This window comes from Pseudomyrmex gracilis, unplaced genomic scaffold (genome assembly GCF_002006095.1).
Source record: "Pseudomyrmex gracilis isolate BER0280 unplaced genomic scaffold, ASM200609v1 scaffold_247, whole genome shotgun sequence".
NCBI classification, from domain to species: Eukaryota; Metazoa; Arthropoda; class Insecta; order Hymenoptera; family Formicidae; genus Pseudomyrmex; species Pseudomyrmex gracilis.
The window spans coordinates 126,201-145,721 of NW_018020831.1; the positions used below are offsets into that span (position 1 = coordinate 126,201).

Below are 19,521 nucleotides of genomic sequence, written 5' to 3' on the forward strand. Positions count from 1 at the left end.
AAAGGGACCAACGAGCGAGTGTTCGTTAGACAGAGTAAGATCGGCGTACGCCGTTGACCTGTCAACGAATATAAACAAACTCGCTCGACTCTCTCGCAGCAGGACTTCCGTGTCCACTGTAGAGAGAGATATGGAAAACGACGCGTTACTGTTGCGTCACACCACAGCCCGACCGTATCCATGGGCCAGGACGTAACAGTCGTATATGTATTGTTTGAAATATTTGCCCTTTTTAATAATATATACCTCTTACAAGCCAACATACAAATTTCATATTTTTTTATCGTTTCTTATCAATTTTATTATTATAATTCTGTTTTGTATCATTAAAAGTGTTTGGTTCTTAATGTACGGCTTTTCTTTTTAGATTTTCCATTTATTTTCAACTTTTAATAACTGCGCACAATAATTCTGTGTGGGTTGGAAAATTGTGAAAATGAACTATTCAACTATTTTCAACGGTATTAAAAAGTGTGTTTAAACTTTAATCAAATTTATCTGTATACAATGATAATAGACAGTATAGGCTGTGTTGAAAATGAATCACAATGTTTCAAGTCTAATAATAGCAAAGTTACAACGATTCGTACTTACGATACGATATGCGTACTTAAGTGCGCATAATTCTCCCACTTTCCCCTATATACCGATTTCCAAAAGAAAAGTTGTTTACTTAACATAAAATATTACAAAATTATTCCCGTCGTTGTATGATTTGCGGCCTACGAATCGTCTCTAAAGATGAGAATTAACAATACTAACGCAAAATCGCTTATTCATCGAAATCAATAAAGTGCCCGGTTTTATGTGCACTTAGATTTTACTGAGTTAATTTTTTTTCTCTTCTTCTTCAAAGTACCAAAACTTTATTTATGTAGATCAATAGTATACAACAGAAGTTGATCAACATCGCGAGTAACATTGAAAATTCTAAAGAAACTAAAAAAACATTTATGTAGAAGATGCTGGATTCTAACGAACAAAAAGTTGTGAATTATAAAAACTGCGTAGTTACGCGTGTGATAAATATCTGAAGTTCTATTTATAAAATTTGTACTTGATAATTCCATTCTTCGGTATTTTATATTAATAAGTATTATTCGTATAATATATAAAATCAAATCCATGTGTACGTACGTACAGCATGTCCGACAATTGGTGTAACATCTTTCGCAGGCAGGTAGAAGTAAAGCCTACACACACAAAAGATGTTACACCAATTGTTGAACACCTTGTATATGCATTATACGACAACACGTGTATATATCCGGAGGAGAATAAATCTTAACACGTTGACGCCGGATTTTACAAATGCGTCATTAAGATTTGGAACCAAAGAACAAAGACGTATAAATGAGAGAGAGAAATGTTTCGCCGACGGGAGATAGAATTCGTACCGTCCAAAGTTGCAAACTCTGATGAGGGGCACGCATATCATAGGTTATTGCTTGAGTGAATGCCCGTTACCTCGGTGCTCTCGGTACTAGAGTTTGCAACAAAGCGAACGACTATAAAAGATTTTAAAATAAAAGCGCGCGCTGGAGACTTGATGTCGCAAAATTTCGCGTTACACGTTATATCGGCCAACATTGAAATATCATTTTTTTCTGCATTTTTCACGTAATAAATCTTCTCTCAACAGCGATATAATAACAATCGTAACAACTGCGGAATTCATGACGTTTTAACGACACAAAATTTCACTCTTATATTGTCATAGTTAGCTGTTGTTTAACGCGTTTTTTCCGCAGAATAATTTTAGTGTTGTTCGAATAGGTTACAAAAAATGTAACCTAATATAAAAGTAACGTTATATAAACAACATTTTAAAAAGTAACGTAAATGTAACATTAGGTACGTGCAAAAATTATACATATAATAAAAATTATTTATATTTTACTCTTAATATCATGAAGTAATTATAAATATACTGTATCGAGATAACGTATTGTCGCTTTCACGAATATATCGCGCAATTATAAAACACAAAAGGATATACCGGAGTTTAATTGTTTCAGAATTATCTCAAGAGAACGTGTACACGTTTTTTTAGTTATTAAAAACCGCGTGGTGTGCTCGCAAAAAATTCAATTCTCCGTTAAATCTGCGGTTTTCATATTCGTGAATACGCACACAATTAAAAATCACGCATAGAAATAACGCAATTAAAAATATATCTTTTGTTTCACGGAAAATATACGTGTGTATGAGAGTTCGTGGGTCTTTTCTCGTCGTTAAAACACCGCGGTCACAAAAATAAAACGCGCGTTGAGTTATTTATAAGATTTTAGCGTATAAATGATAACCGCGCGCATACACGATCATTGGAATGCACATTTCCAGCGTTTTTTCGCGTCGCGAGAAAACCACCTGTTATTCCCAGGTAGCAAGCTCACGTGATAATGACGTCAGTTTTTGGTCTGCAAAACGTCAATTATGACATAACAATGATGTGATTTTGACGTACATATCACGTGATAATGTCACATCTTATTGACGTCATTATATTACGTCAAGTAGACGTGAATATAATCAAAAATGTATCACCAATATAACATGTTAAAGATGTTATTGTAAATTTAAAAGGAAAATAAAATACAACACTTAAAGAACAATAGTATCAACATCCCACATAGCACGTAATATTACTACATTACAGTAATAAAATGACCGCCGAAATGCATCGCAGTAATATTACGGTGATATAAAAAAAAAACGCTTTACAGAAACAAACTTATTTCGAAATTTTACTTGAATTAATTTTTGGAGATCTGATTCAGTTTGTCACTCAACTGATTAACTCGATGAAAGACCACCAGGCTCGGAAAAAATCCTAAAGGTAATTGTTGGGATTTGAACTCGAGATCTCCATATTTGCAAGCCCCTGCACTCCGCTAGTAGACCACTTGTTCCTTACTATAATGTAATTATTTTTGGCTCTTATGACCAAAGATTTCATGTTTGTAATTATTTTTCTTTACTTATTCTCAAACTATTCTACACATTTTATTTATTATTTAATAATACAAAATATTTAATAATAATTATTAAATTCTTATTATAAAATTTAGATTACTACAATAAACTTTAGTTATATCATTGAATATATATTTATTATATATTATGTTATTTTTAATAAATTTAACATATAAAAGGTAATCAGTTTACCAAAGTGTATGTGGCTACTTACCTATAAATAAATGGCTATACTTAACTATAAATAATGTATTTAAAGATATAATATTATTCAAAAAAAGAAATGTTATTAATAAACACATTATTATAACTAACGGTTGAATTTAACTCAAGTTTGTTGTTAGAACGTCATTTAACTATTTTATTGATGTCATATTGAAATTCAATATATAAGTTGATATATGACGTCAACGCGACATCTAAATAACGTCATATCGGCAACATTAACTTTTGGTATTGTAAATGACGTCAAAATAACATACCATTTATGTTACTTAACGTCGTAGTCATCAAAATCACTTCATAATTACGTCATTATCACGTAAGCTTGCTAGCTGGGTTTTTCGCGTCGCGCTTCTCGTACACGAGAAGAACAAAACGCGCTGTAACTCTAGAATAGATCAAACTCCCGTGTGAAACAAATTGCGCGAACAGTCTCGTGTGCACTGCTCGTCTTGTCCGAGTTTTTGTTCCCGTTCCAAAACTCATAAAAAATAAAAAAAGTGGATTAGAGGAAGTTTTGTGTTTGCGCAATGCAAACCAAGAATTCTCGCGATGTTTTCAAAACTTCTCAATTAAAATTTATTCCGAATTAAAAATTAGGGAAAATTACGCTTGGCTAAAATAAATTGTTTACTTGCGTCAACGTCTGGATATTATCCCATTCATTCGCTTCTTTTAGCACGATAGTATTTATCCAGTTTCTGCATAAACCAGCAGTTTTCAGAGAATAATGGCTCTCGGAGCAGGAAAATGTCGAGACGTGTTATTATCGTCGTCCTACAAAGGGATAATGCTCGTCGTCCCATCTGGGGACACGACTCGCTCGACGAACAGGTGCTGAAAGCGGGTATATCCGACTAAGTAAACACGTCGCGCGCTGTCGGTGTGTACCAGCGGTGATCAATTACGTGATTATAAATCAGAATCTCTTGGTTTCCCCAAGCGCGGCAAAGAGGGAAAGGCTCGATATCAGCTCGGCTCCAGACATCCTGGCGCCGTAAAAGAGCCTCCTTCGCTCTCTCGCGCCCGATTCAGATCAGAAGATATGTACTTGCTCGAAGATGTAGAACGACGATCTATTTTGGACATCATATATCCGATATGTGTTTAGCACGAAGTAAAACACGAGGGAGAGCATTATATTGCACATGTGCGGAATTGTGTTCCTGAAGCAACGTCTCAATAGCAAAATTCTTGGAAATATGTATTTGCTCGGATGTTTTGGCTTTGTTGTAAATAAAATTTTACTTAAGAAGGTAATTTCGACAATTTTCAGACTATTCTACACAATAGAATTCGAAATAAAACTTTGCTTTTTTTGTGGGAGAAACCAAGAACACACAAAGTGACATTTAAAATGAATTATTTAAAAAAAAACAAAATGTACGCAATATTATGTACAATATTGGTGCATTGTATAACAATCTCTCATTGTTTTAGCTTAAAAAAGAAATATAAATGTTATATATCTGTATATTACTTTTACTTATCTTTGTACAAAAAAGTTATTTAGACACGACCGTGCAAATTTGCCACATTCAAAGTTGATGTCACATGTCTTTTCCACAAAGAAATTATAAAGTAAGTAATTTCTGTTTTTATGTTTTATTATAGTTACTAAAAAATTATGTATATCATTGTAACTATTATATATATAAGTATAATTATTTAAAAAACATTAATAACCTCATTTATAAAAAAATTTCTTTATAAAAAAATAACTTTCATAAATAAGCGCTTACACTAAGTAAGTGTTTTAAACATAGACGATACTTTAATTTAAAAAAATATAATGATTTTTAAAATACAGGGTGTTCCAAAAGTATGGAAACTCTTGATTATTTCAAATAATACACATTTAAAAAAAATGTTTCATATAAAGTTTTTAGTGATACGTTACATAGTAAAGTTATTATGACCTTGAATGGCGTTGTCAAGGTCAGGTCGTGATCGGACAGGTCCTGACCTGGCTGACTGCCAATACGGATTCCGTGAGGGGCGATCGACGGTGGACGCCATCCGCCGTTTAAAGTCCCTCACGGATAAGTCGGTCGGGCAAGGGAGGGTGGCGTTGGCGGTATCACTTGATATCTCCAACGCCTTCAACTCCCTCCTCTGGGATAGTATAGGGCGGGCGCTGGAGCACCACAGCTTCTCGCCCTATCTGCGCAGGATCCTCGGTGACTACTTTCGCGGCAGGAAGATTAGGTACACCGGCCGGTACGGATCGCCGCACGTTAGGGAGATGTACCGCGGGGTTCCGCAGAGGTCTGTTCTGAGCCCCCTGCTCTGGAACCTCGGGTACGATGCGGTGATCCGGGCCGCTCAGCTCAGAGGCGTGGGTGTCATCTGCTATGCGGATGACACTCTCGTCGTCGCCTCTGAGCGGGACTGGAGGAGGACAAGAACCCTAGCCGAGGCGGGCACCAATTGTACCGTCGGCCGAATAAGGGACTTGAGTTTCAATGTGGCCGTCCACAAGACGGAGACCATGTGGTTCCATGGCCTTCGCCGCGGGCGGCCGCCGAGACTCAGTCTCAAGGTGGGTGAGGGACGGGTCGAGGTGGGTACTACGTTCAAGTACCTTGGTCTTCACCTCGACCCGAGATGGCGCTTCGATGAGCACTTCGCTCGTCTGGCCCTAAGGTGGGAAAAGTCTCCAACTCTTTAGCGAGGCTCCTCCCATACCTCGGGGGCCTTCGCGAAAAGGTCCGCCGTCTCTTTGTCAACGTAGTTCATGCGGTGGCTCTTTACGGGTCGCCCCTATGAGCGAAGGCTGTAGCGGGAGCGGGGGCGCGGGGCAAATTTAATTTGCTCCGCCAAGCCCAAAGGCGGATCGCCCTCCGCATGATTCGCGGCTTCCGCACCGTGGCCACAGAGACGGCGGGCGTATTGGCGGGAGTTGCTCCTCTCGCCCTCCTTGCTCGCATGTACTCGACGAAGTATGCTCGCCGGGTCGAGTTGCAGCGGGAGGGTGTGGAGAGTGGTGCCCTCCGGGAGGCCCTCGCCGACGCGGAGCGTCAGGCCCGACAACAACTCCTCCAAGAGTGGGAGGAGCTCCTGAGCGAGCCTCGTGCGCACGCCCAGAAAGTTGTCCGGGTCGTCCGACCCCATCTCCGTGCGTGGTTGGAGAAAAAAGTCGGACGCCTCACTTACCGGGTGACGCAGGTGCTCACCGGACACGGTTGTTTCGCATTGGCAAAGAGCCGACGGCACAATGCCATCATTGTGGGGCGGCCAGCGACTCGGTGGATCATACCGTGGAGGAGCGTCCTGGTTGATCTGGTGAGTGCCGAGCGCTGGTCGCCAAGATTGGAGATGACCTCTCCTTGGAGGCCTTGCTAAAAGCCTTGGCCTCCGGGGATGAGGATATGTGAGGCACCGTGGTCTCTTTCTGCTCTACAGTGTTGGAGCAGAAGTAGACCGCGGAGAGGGAGAGGGAAAGAGCCCCTCTCCCTTCCACGGGCCCTCGGGGGAGGGGGGTGCGGGCGGGGTGCAGAGCCCCCGCATCTCGTGCCCGTCTTCGTGGCCCAAGAGCCCCGTCCTGACAATAGACTCCTCCCCGCTAGTGGCTGCTCACTTCCTGAGCAGTTAGCGGGGAGGGAGGCCGGGGCGGCGGACGTTGAGGGAGCCGGCTCCCTCGTCAGTCTGCCGTCCTGGCGGGGCAACTCTCGGAACGAGAAGGGATGCAGCAGTCTCCCCGGGTGAACTCGTCACCCGGGAAGGGCCATCACTGCTGCACGAAAGCCAAGACGGGTCAGGATGAGGGCCCTGACTCGTCCTTGCACGCGGCCCTCAGTAGAGAAGCGGTGCAGCGGTGTGTGTGTGTGCAACCGCTGAGCCAGAGGTGCTGCGGGGAGAACTCTAAGTTCGAACTTAGAGTTTTCCCTGACAAAAAGGGAGATGATCGGCTCAAGGGAGGGTCAAGGGTTGTCCTAAACCAGGGGTACCGGGCCCTACCTACAACGAGCGAGAAGACACACCATGGGGGTTTTAGCGAGTATACCTCCTCGGCTCTTGAGCCGGGGAGGGGAGTCTCGCATAACCCCGGCCTTACCTCCGAAGGGCCGGAGTATCCGTAATGGATTTCTCCCATGCAAAAAAAAAGTCAGGTCGTGATCAAGATTACCTTTAATTGTTTAAATAGTGTCCTATTTTTCATAGCATGTATTTGTAGCCAACGTTGAGACGTTTCCAAAACACTGGTTACAAACCTTTTTTATAAAAACTCAAGTTATAAAACTTGAAAGTTACAGTATCGCCGGCATTAGCATTACTTAAGATGTACCACGCGGAGGTTGCCAGGTCGGATTTACATTTCTTTTGTGTGTGTGTGTGTGTGTGTGTGTGTGTGTGTGTGTGTGTGTGTGTGTGTGTGACGGATTTTGTGACTCCATTTTCACTCATGGTATAACATTTAATCTCATCTTATTTGAGTCAACTTATGTCAAATGTTTATTTTCAATAAGAAATATATTTATAAAGTATGTAACAATCAAATAAATTAATAGAACAAGGTCTTTTACGAGCAATTAAGATTTTTAGTGTACAAAAAACTATATCAATTTTATTGTTTATAAATGTTATAAATGGTTAAATAAATATAAGAAAAATAATCTAAAATTATCATATTTCTTATACAGGGTGTCTGACAACAAACTATAAAGCCGACGTGTGTAGGTAGATCGGGTCATTCTGAACAGAAAAGTTATATACTATTTTGCAAAATTCGCAATATTTATTGAAATATGAATTAATAAATTTGAGCCAATGAAGGCACGGGGAGCGATGATCGGACTCTATAGGCGTGCATACTGAATATCAGGTTGCTGTTTAAACCCTGATGAAGTGGGCTGAAATATTCACGAAACATCGGTATAAGAATGACACTAACGCAGTTCAAACCCGAAAAACATCTTTGTTCAATATAACAGACCGCGAAAGCATCAAATATCAGATCATAAACCATGTTTTTCATAAAAGCTACTTTGTACACATGGTACTATCACAGGATAATAGCAATTTACATTACGAAGAAGAATACTTTCCTGTATTTAGTGAGCAAAATATTAGCTATATGAACAACTATCCTCGATATTCCCTATGTTCTGTTTTGTTTTTTGTTTTTGCCACTAAAAATGATTTGAAACGCAGAGTCAAATATATATTTGCAGAAAACAGATTTACTTGTTAAACAAAAACTATTTCGCGTATAAAATTGCGTTAGATAAACTGCATTTTATCTTTTCAAGTTTTTTGTTTTGATGACAAAGAAACTTAGAGTTACGACAGACTGCGAGACTGACTGAGTTACGGTTCTTTCTACCTTTAACCCTGTTCGCGATGCCCATGGGTGAACGTGCCTTTAATCCACTGCTTCCCAAGCTTTCCTTCTTGGCTACTGTTCCCGAGGTAATCCAATTTCCACGAACACCGTACGAGAGAAAAACTCATTAATCTGTTGGTTAGTAACTTGTCTTATCCGGAAAGAAAACAGAAATCTTTTTGCGAGTTAAATGTAAAATATAAAAATTTTCGGTTTTTTATCACTTTTTCTCTTTCGCGGTCATTTTTTTCGGGTGGAATTTCAAAACTTTAAGAGAAACAACCCATTATTCTTTTCCAAAAACAAAAAAAACTATTGATTCTTCTCTCTCAATAGCTCACGTTATATTTAAAGTTCGACACGATAGCTTGTAATTTTCAACGCTGAATGAATCTCGTAACAATATCACTTTTTTCCCTTTTCGCATAGAACTTTTATTCGCCGAATAACAAAACAAGTTTCATTTATCTTCTTTTTAAATTCCACTTGAATCGAAGTGTGTCAATGACGCGCGCGCTTTCGCCGGCACTATTTAAAACTCCCGGACAACTCGGGAGTTTGTAAAGCTGAGAAAAAATTTTTTCTATTTTATTTATAATAGAAATTCACATCACGTGGGGGAAGAAGTTCATCACCACCCACCTATCTGCTGAAGTAAACTTTGTAGGCGGTAGAGTGAGATCACAGGCTCGTTTCAATACCGTCTTACTCGTCTGCGATGACAAGCGCGGAAGAGAGGAACATAAGAGGAATTCCAAGGGGGCTATTGTGCGTTACTCGTGTATACGACATCATAAAGCCGCGCTACTAACGTCACAGCGCATTCCCTCTTAACGATCTCGGCATTAAGTTTTAAGAGTCCGTTAACGAGTCCTACTGTCGTTCTCTCGAGCGGACGACACAAGCGCTGACACAGCCGCAGGTCCAGAGTTTTCGTCCCCTTTTTCTCAAACCAACTAAAGCAAAACGAAAGTCGTTCGAAAATTCTCTAATTAACTCGCCTAAAAGGACGTTTTTTTTTTGCGCGCGCGCGCGAAATACGAGTATTCGCGAGTCTCATGCGACTAAAAAGAAAATTAGCGCAAATATAAAAAAAAACGAGGGAGGATAAAAAAGATCGTTAAATATTTTTCTTTGGAGAAAATTAATATCATTAAAAGAAAACGCGCACGTTTGTTCTGTTTTACGACTTTATTTTATCTTGTGTCGTAATCTGACTGTCACACTATCAACGAATCTCCGATGTCGTCATCAAGAAAATTGAATTTGGTGGAAATCCACTCCCGTGGAAATTGATATAATGTAACGCGTCTAACAACTGGCCGGAATTCAAACATATCATTCGTAAAACTACTGTTCTACTTTCTTTCGAAAGATACAGAAATTTTTTACTTGAGTAAAACAGAACGCGGGATTTTAAACGAGAAAAGAGAAACATATTGACGGTGACACGTTTTTTTAGATCGAAATGCGGGCAAAGTGCTTATCCGCGCATCGTGAAATCGCGCGAATACATTGCGGCCAAAAGGGCAGGCTGAAATCAAATGCATTTGGTCGCGATCCGTTCGACCGATCATTTTCGATAATTAAATGTCAAATCGTTCAGCGGGGAATCACATAGGAAGAAAGAGAGAAAGAGAAAGAGAAAAAGAAAGAGAGAGAGAGAAAGAGAGAAATGACACGGACAAGCCGCTCTCCCGCCTGTTCGAAAGGCACTAAACGAGTCATCTGTACTATATTTCGAGAATCGATAGCTTCTGATCAAGTATCCGGAGCATTAATCCTCTGCCTCGTGCATTGTGCACCGGTATTATCTTAATATTTTTCCCTTTCGATCTTCTCTCGATGTATCTTTCTGCGACTTGTATTAGTAAAAACAATATAAAATAGTAGCGTAAAAAAATACAAAAAAAACAACGAGAAAATATATTCGGACTGCTTCGTAAAACAGATGTACATACATCAGTCTCGGGCGCGACAAAAAAATTTATCGGTACGTGAAATCTTCTCTCTTAAATTTCTCGCAAGTGGAAAGTCACGAGACGTAATAAAGGAAGAATAATCGCCGGATAACATCCGGACATGACTGTACGTACACACCATTCGTTCTTGCCGTGTCGTAACAACAACTCGACATTGCGAAGGAACGCTCCTCTTCCGTAGGTCCTTTATTCGTGGGTCGGGAGAAAGAGAGATAAAGAGAGAGAGAGATATATATTAAAAGGATCGGGATTGCGTCAGGAGAAGAGATGTGCGCCGGTGCGTAAAAATCGCCGCTTTCCAGATGTTTGAAAATATTTATTTTTTTCGCCGTGATTACATGCATGTCACATCTACACGTATATGCGTGTTGCAATTACACAAGTACTAATGTAATAGGTCATTACCAAGTGATGTTAATTGCGTCGCGCGGGAATATCGGCCGCAAGAAACCACGAGCGATCACGACAAATATACTCTGTGTACGTGTGTGTTTATGCACGCGCGCGCGTTTACACGCACCCGAATCGATATTTCACGCCTCTCCTTCTCTCTCTCCTCTCGCGCGTATCGAATCCTGTTGGTCGATTGGTCGATACACTTGATACCGCGACGTTGACCGAGGATACGAACAAGCTTGCGTGCACGGAATCTAGATTGAGGTCGTTTGCGTAAATGCACAACGCAGATGATTGAACAATCGATGGAGCATTCCGCGGACAGACGATCATCTCGATATATCTCTATGTATGTATGTATGATGTATGATGTATGTATGTATGTATGTATGTATGTATGTATGTATGTATGTATGTATATATGTATATATGTATGTATGTATGTATGTATGTATGTATGTATGTATGTATGTATGTATGTATGTATGTATATATGTATGTTTGTTTGTTTTTCTCTCTTTCTCTCTCTCTGTACGATATGTGTCTCTGATCTGTTCCTTCGACAGGAAGATTTGTTTTATTGTTTGTCGCAGAAGTGCCGTTGCAATATTACAGTCGCTTCGATATATATAATTATTCACTCGAACTGAAACAGATCTCATCTCCATGATGAGAGATCAATTGATCGCACGAGTCCTTCAAGTGCAAGTCAACGAGAATCTCTTCCCCCAAAAGGGATAATCAATTCGCGAATGTGTATCGATCAAGCGAAGTCGCACAGAAACGGTACAAACGATCTCGCGCGATCTATCGACATTCAATCCGCTCGACGCTTAAAAAATTTAAGGACATTATTCAACGCTGTGTGTGTATGTGTGATATGTCGATCTACATTAGATATATCGTATTCGTTTTCGCTCGCGCGAATTCTTTTTTTTTTTTCTGTTCAGCAGCAAACTCAGCGAATTGGAATTACCCAGTGACACCGCAAAGCGCCTCCATCGTCGTACATTTTTTTTGTCTACGTGATCTCTCTCTCGATACGCAATCGCCGACTAAATGTAATCTCACGCCATCATTTCTCTTTGCCTTTTATGTAGAAAAGAACAATTCCGGTCTAATTTCAGGCAATTTCACGATATGCCTCAGATATGTAATGTCGTCAATATATTTTACTTGGAATGCTCGCTTTAATGCTACCCAGAGAATGTGACCGCAATTTACAAAAAAAATGAGGTGTATTATTTTTTCCTTTCTCTCTAGTGAATTTCGACATTTTTTTTCTTTTGTTATGAAAAACTGATGTTTTTTCTTTCTGTTTTCGGCCGTTTTCTTATCGTTTCATTAGGATGAGCATTTCAATATAAAATTATCATTTTTTATTGTATAAAATGTTCAATTTTATTTCATTCCTTTCTTTTAGTTGAACGTTTTGACTATAAATATATCAAGAGCTATCATTCCGATATTAATGAAAAAAAAAAAAAAACTATTTTTAACTATTTTTGGCAACCATCTTACACATAGGTTCTCTCTTCTCGTACGTTTAATCGACTTTCGATGCTCGTAGAGCGATCGATTTATACGTTGTTCTCTCTTGATTGGACGCCATTCAAAGGGAAGAGAAACGATGGCGTGTGCGAATGCTTTCCTCGCTCGCGAAATAGCGAGCAATAGGTGCCGATACATCACCACGCGTCGCCGCCTCGACTGCGGTGGGTCTCAGTCAAGAGTCGTTAGTTAGAGTGTCGGTGGCGAACGGTAGCGATGAGCGAAACCAATCTTTGGATCAATCGATCACCAGAAGCTCACACGGTTAAAGGGTCCGCTCTCTTAAACGCAAAAGGTAGACACGGGAGAATTTCGAGGTAAATCGCGCACGGCAACGCCTTCCATTAGGATTCCGCTCATTCGCTTCTTTTCCGAGATGTGCCGGCACTTCATTCCTTAAGTGATCTCTACAAATTGAATTACGGTGCACGACGCCGTTACCCGGTATCCATCATCGCGGGAACATCGCGCGTTGACGGAGTTCAGCGACGGCTTCCGTTCGTCATTTGTGTTTATAACGTTATCGCACGTACTCTATTCTTCGACTTTCAGAGAGACTGCTGTTACTTTTTTTCGCGAAATCATCGCAAAACAATTTAACTTTTTTTTTCTCTAGTGCGTTAAAATTCCGACGCGGAAAACTTGAACTAATTTTTCTTGGAAGGGCAATTTGGATCGCGCTTATAAAAGAAAGCGTATTGTGTGCGTTCGTCGCTCGCAATGCTATCGACTATTCAAAATGTGGTCTGTGTAAAACAAATTATGCGTTATGAGTTTAATACCGAGTGTTAAAACTTTGCTAGAAATGTTTCGCCAAACAAGTTGTTAAGATTCAGCCAAGTGTTTTCTCTCGAGTTGAATATATTCTTTGTGCATCGAGAAACATGTAATTACATACTTTTCTCGTTTGTCGCTGTTGCAACATTGCGCGGCGTCGTACACACTGTAAGATCCAATAATGCCTTTAAAAATAATGTAATTAATAATATGTTTTGTTAAGAGAATTCGCACACTTTTCACGTGCAAAAGCTATTATTGGATCGTAATCATAACATTAATTTGCCAAAACGTGATCGATTTCGCAGCGACGCAACGTGCAATTCATGTCTCGAAAATCTACCGAGTGTAACGTAAGACCGAAATTACTCATAAAACTTTATCCCAATTTTTCGCACTAGATCCAATTAGTTCGGGCTCTTTCTACTTAGCTCTCCGACAAAGTTTTTATTCAATCTTTCTTTCGTAATTTTCACGTTGAATCTCTCTCTCGTTTTGTTTTGTTTTTTTTTCATCAATTAATAGTAAAAGAAACGCGACAATATTTAATAAGTTAATGTCCTCTTCGTGCCTGTCAATCTGCTTTACTCCAAACTAGCAGTTAACTCCCCCGAGTTCTGAGAACGTTACCTCGTTTCGTTGCTCCGAAAAGTTTTGAAGAGATCAAGTTTACTTCTTTCACGAAGAGTTCGACTCTTTAGTTTTCTTACTTAACTTCCCCTTCCCAAATTCGTTAGTATAACACTCGCGTATAATGACTCTCGCCGGAGAACATAAAACCTGATAATAATAAAAATAAAACTGATCAAGATATGTACAGTTTTACACCAACTGCAATGAATAATAAATTACAAAACTTGAAATTATTTGCACACTCTTCTCACGTAGAACCTGATCAATGATGTATACATATATAATCTTTATAATCTGTCAAACACACATCGACTCAAAATTACGTTACGTTAAAGCAGCAGAAATATATTTATCGATGAAAAAAAACTTCCTAACATGTATATATAAATTTTTTATATATACGCACACACGTGTCTCCAACTTTCATAAACTGTACGTTCCCTCCACGGATGAAAACTATCCGTTTAGTTTTGAAGCGGAAAGATATGGGAGACTGAATTAAGTCATCGGGGTTGAAACTGTGGAGTGGCGCGGATGGAAATCCCGGCAAAGTTAGGATGGAAACGTCAGCGGATCACCGACGTAAAAATAATTACGTCCCGTCAGACAAAGAGAGAGACATCACCAGCCGTTGCCAGTCGTCATTTCTCTTCCTTTGTTCCTGTCTGTTCCGGAGAGACACCAACCCGGGAATCCGTCTAAACCGGATCCGGCGCAGGTGCGAGCAACTGCATGCTGCTGCTAGATTTTGCGATCTGCAACGTCAACGTCAAATCGCGTTGTGAAAATTCATTCGGGCTAGTCAAAAAGTTCGGTTCTGTTTTTTTTTCGACGGACAGCGTTTTGTTTGTTTGTTTGTTTTTTTTTTACACGCGTCTAGATAGCATTGTCGACGAAATGTTTATGCTTGAAAATTTAATGTTTGATCAATCAATATCGGAAATCGAAATGTACCTATTCTCGAAAAAGCGGAGTTTTTATCAACTGCGAAAAAGTTTTAATGCGTATTTCAATAAAAACTCGAAAAACTGTGATTCGATTGCGCTCTCCATGTTCTCTTGCCGATCTCCATTTGATCCAATTGTTGCAAAATGATTTCAACGACAGAATAGTTTCGCGTTTTTTGGAAATCTCGAAAAGCTAAGCGTGTGTGCCTTGCTCGACGTTAAATCGGCTCTTTCACGATCGACATTTGCAAATACCGTTACAACGTTAGAAAAACGGCATAAACAACAACGAAAGTTCTTGATTGATGAACCATCCCCCTCCCCGACTTATTTTTTTCTTTTTTCATCTCGCGCGCAATAGTTCGGATTTTATTCCGAACCGAACTTTTTTATTTAAGCCACTATTATTTATCTACTCTACATTCCGAAACTCATAAATAACGTGTATAACGAGAAATGAAAAAAAAACCTCATGATTAAATCCAGTACGTGCATCGTGTTTTTTGTTTAGATATCTCTCGAATAGAGTATACTTTTTCATCAACAAAATTGTGTTTTATTAAAAACTAGTTGTTACTTTATTAAATTTACTTTATTAAATTTTCACTGACGCGCGCGCGCGCACCCGGTACAAACTCAGAAAATTTATTTTATTAATAATAATTCTGGCAATATTTATTATTTACTTTAAATTACGTTTTAGTTTGGTGCAAAAACTGCGATAAAAAAGATTTGATGAAATATAAATATTTTACGTATCTGTGAAAAATCGGAAACGGGATATTTTTGTTCCTAGAAATTGGATAGTTCGAAACAGATTACATCTCAGCTACTTTTCCGATCCGTATATTATTACAAAAAAAATAAAAAAATAAAAAAATAAACTCAGCGCAACAAAAAAAATATATAAAAAGTTGAAAAGCGCGACAGTTTAATTCAGTCTGACCTAGAAAATGAGGAATGTTGCGCGTCGCAATCAAACGGATTAAGTAATTTGCGCGTCTGAGAATTCCAATCTCTCTCTCTTCCTCGGTGAAAAGAGACGAGTCCGGTAGATCAGACGCATGTTATTTTACTCGAGAAATTAGTAACCGCAATTTTACAAATTACCGCGTTGAAACTAATTTACTTTCATAATTCCTCAAAGATATGTCAGAAACTCGGCATTATCTCAACCTGCGAAATACTCAAAATTTCCCGCATATGTTCAAGAAATATCCGTGATAATTTTAAAACTTGAAATATCGCAAGAAAATCAAAACTTTCGAAAATATCTCGACGTTATTTGAAAAACAAAACAGTGCTGCTTATAAATTGAACAAGAATTTCAAGAAATTAATTCTCGAGTTTAAAAAAAAAACGATTTACAACAAAAAAACCAAAATTGAAGATGCGTGTAGGAAACACAAAAAGATAACGAGCAACTGGATAAACGTGCGGCACGAGAAAAGAGGTGATCGGAGAGAGAATTAGTCGAGAAAAAGTTTCTTTCCTCTCAATTAGAAGTGTATCGTACCTGATGTTCCGGCTGCTTGTGCGACTTCCTAGCATAGACTTTCAAGATCCTGCAGTTGCAGGCGACGGAGAGCGCCACCGCCGATCCCTGTGTAAAGTACAGAAATCTCGTGTGTAACACAACAACAAGAAAACAAGATACATTATCGTATTACATCAAAGAAACACAAGCTAACTTAAAGACTATAATAACGCGTGTAAATCGAAAAAAAGATATTGTTGGCGGCTTCCTCTTGTTCCAAAAAGCAACAATTTTCTTACGTATCAGTGGATATTACACGATGAAACATTCAATTTGTCGCAAAAAAAGAGAGAGAGAATGTTTTCATTTTATTGAAAAAAAACCACCACCATCGCAACTACGCGTACGAATTGAAAAATTTAACAACGATCTGAAAATTCATAAATATTCAGCCACCATTTCACTGAAAAAAGGTGGAAAAGAAAGGAGAAAAACGAAGAAGAGAAAAGATCCGCGATAAAGACCCGCAGAAATGGAAAGATCGATCGCAACGAGTGAGGTAAGAACGGAAGGTTAGAACCGCATCTTCCGCCACTTTAGGATTCGTTGATCGCGAAAAGCACACTCGCTCTTAAAGAACACTCGACTTGGCAAACTCTGAGAGATTCGTCTAGAAAAGAAATACGGAGCGAATGTATGAGAATGTAAGAGAAAGAAAAGAACACGTCGAAAAGTCCGTTTGCTTGACGCAAGATCGAACGCGTTAGAAGGGGAGAAGAGGATTGGAAAGTTCCCACAGGAAGTTGCCGAAGACGCGGTGGTTGAGGGAGAGGGATTCCGCGCGTTCCTGCGTTCGCCTCTTTATGCAAGACACGACGCGACGCGAGGAGAACGTCGAGAACTCGACCTCGAGGTCTCTATGTCGGGGTGTAATATCGAAAGCCGTCCACGCGAACATACCGAACGTGAACTGCGCGAATACTCGCGAATTTATGAGAAAAATTAAATGCCAACTGAAGACGCAAAAATAGATTATGATTGAATAAGAATAGATTGTGATTTAAATAAAGTGAAAAGAGTAATATCTACCGATCATTTTTCTCTTTTGTCTGTGAATGAATAAAACAATAGAAAACTGTCTCGGTGACGATCCGCGCGGAGACACGTGCAAAATAATGATCAGTTGGTGGTTTGAATAATAAATCGAACGCAACGAATACGTGGTAAACATTCCGTAAACTTTCTATATTTCCGCAAAAATTTCGAGCGCGAACGAAACAGAATGTCTCGTAATTCGCGTAAGAAGTTAATAATTCGATCTTCTCTCATCTTTCAACGTCAGCTTCGAACGAGCGCGCGCTCGTATATATTCCGCCGCCATAATCTGTCGAAATTGCGATGGAAATATTATGGTCGTAAAGTACCTACACGTATATACGTGTGCGTCGTTAGCGACACAGAGAGAAGAGAACTGGCGGTTTTTCTGTACAGCTTTAAAAGGCTGTTTTTTTTCTTGCGCATTTTCCTTGAAGCACGCGGAACACGCTCTTTGCGACGACGCTTTTTGCGTACACTCAAGGGACTTATCGTTCTACAACGTACCTGAAGGGAATGACCCGTGCAGAAGAGCGCCCATAGAAAAGGGATCTTCCAGACTCTGGACGCAACCCCGCAGCCGGCCACGAGACCAACGATCAGACTGACCTTCAGGAACAGCATCAGCTGCAACGCCCGCCGCCTCTTCATTTTCTCGCGCTGTTTTATTTCGAGCTGCATGCTGCACGTGTACCTGCGGTGTGTGCGTCGACCGCGATGTAATTCGGGAAAGGGAATGAAAGAGAGAGAGAGAGGAGAGAGAGAGAGAGGGAGAGCAAAGCTGCACGAAACTTTCGGAAAAGCAAAGTTCTCGGTAAATTCACGGGAATGAAAATTTACGAGTTACTCCAAAGTGCTGAATTATTTTGCGAGAGACACCAAAAAATCTGTTTAAATTCCCATGAACGTTAGCCTCGAGAATCTCGATTACGACATCGCGAAAGTTGAACAATTATTTTTGTAAAATTGCATATTTATAGTAACGTATTTCATATTAAGAGATATATCATATTGTGTGTGACAAAAAAATAATTATTTTCATATCTCTCCGCGCGCGCGTATAAGTGTGTTCTCAATATATTTAATAATTAAATTACTAAACTTCATCCGAGAAAGAAACGGTTTTTACTTACCTCGACACGATCGCAGCTTTAACGAGGTAGTAGCCGGAAATAAGTAGTAGTAGAACAACCGGTAAACCAAATGCGTAGATTGTCGCCGAGGTTCCCAGAAACCTGAAATTCATTCAAAACACACACAATCACATAAATACTCGTATACAAAGTAGACAGAATTAGGCATAATTAACCCTTCGTGGAGACAGATCTTAAAAATAACAACTAGTTGGACAGATTGGATCTGTGAGACACTCACGCGACTTTAAAGTTGAATATATTCGCGAAAAATCCATATTTTTTTCAATTGTTTTGAACCAAAAGTTTGAACGACTACAAAAAAACTGCGTCGACTACAAAAAAAAAACTAATTGAAAAAATCCCTTGTAGTTTCAAAGATATAAACGTTTAAAAAAAAAAACTTTTTTACCGGAGACGACGTTACGCAATTTTTGAGTAGGTCTAGAAGATCCATGTCCCGTTACGCGCCGAATAGCCGTGTAATGAATATAAATGCGGGATGTTTTCTGTGATGTGCTTTATTAAAAGCTGGGAGATGGTGTTGCTCGTCTGAGCTGTGAACTGACTTCGTCTTAGACTAAAACATGTGAGCTAGACTTTCGTTCCTAGGGCGTGATATTTGTCTTTCGGCGAGTCGTTCATGCGGATGAATAACGAAGGAATTTATTAGAGAGATTGTTGGTAGGAGAAGTTTATCGGTCTGTATTTATTAGTTTGTGATTTCGACCGGTTGTATGTGCCAACGAAGAAAGTAGATAAGGTCGTTGAGATGGGACTTGAGCGGCGACACAGAGATCGCGGCACGTAACAATCCGTGAAGAGTTAAATGACAGAGTTTGATAACAGATTTGCAATATTTTAGTTTTTAACCTTTTCGCTCCGGGACTGGTCCATATATGGACCAGCAAGAAAAGCGAACGTAATAGATGTTTATAAGGTCAATTTAATGCACTAAATTTAGGAAAAAAATTGAAAAAAATCCTGGTTACTTCTTTGACCTTCA

The 19,521-nt window shown here is 39.5% G+C and overlaps 1 protein-coding gene across 1 annotated transcript in view; it reads right to left on the reverse strand.

Moving 5' to 3' along the window:
* Positions 1 to 11,382: 11,382 nt before the first annotated feature.
* Positions 11,383 to 19,521, reverse strand: part of LOC109859206 (adhesion G protein-coupled receptor E3-like) — a 69,910-nt gene continuing 61,771 nt past the window's right edge. The window contains exons 5-8 of the mRNA XM_020437213.1: positions 18,516 to 18,617; positions 17,890 to 18,076; positions 16,327 to 16,413; positions 11,383 to 14,618 (exon numbers count right to left, since the gene is read on the reverse strand). Of these exons, the coding sequence (XP_020292802.1) occupies positions 14,562 to 14,618; positions 16,327 to 16,413; positions 17,890 to 18,076; positions 18,516 to 18,617 (433 nt within the window). The 3' untranslated portion in view covers positions 11,383 to 14,561. The remainder of the gene's footprint in view (positions 14,619 to 16,326; positions 16,414 to 17,889; positions 18,077 to 18,515; positions 18,618 to 19,521) is intronic.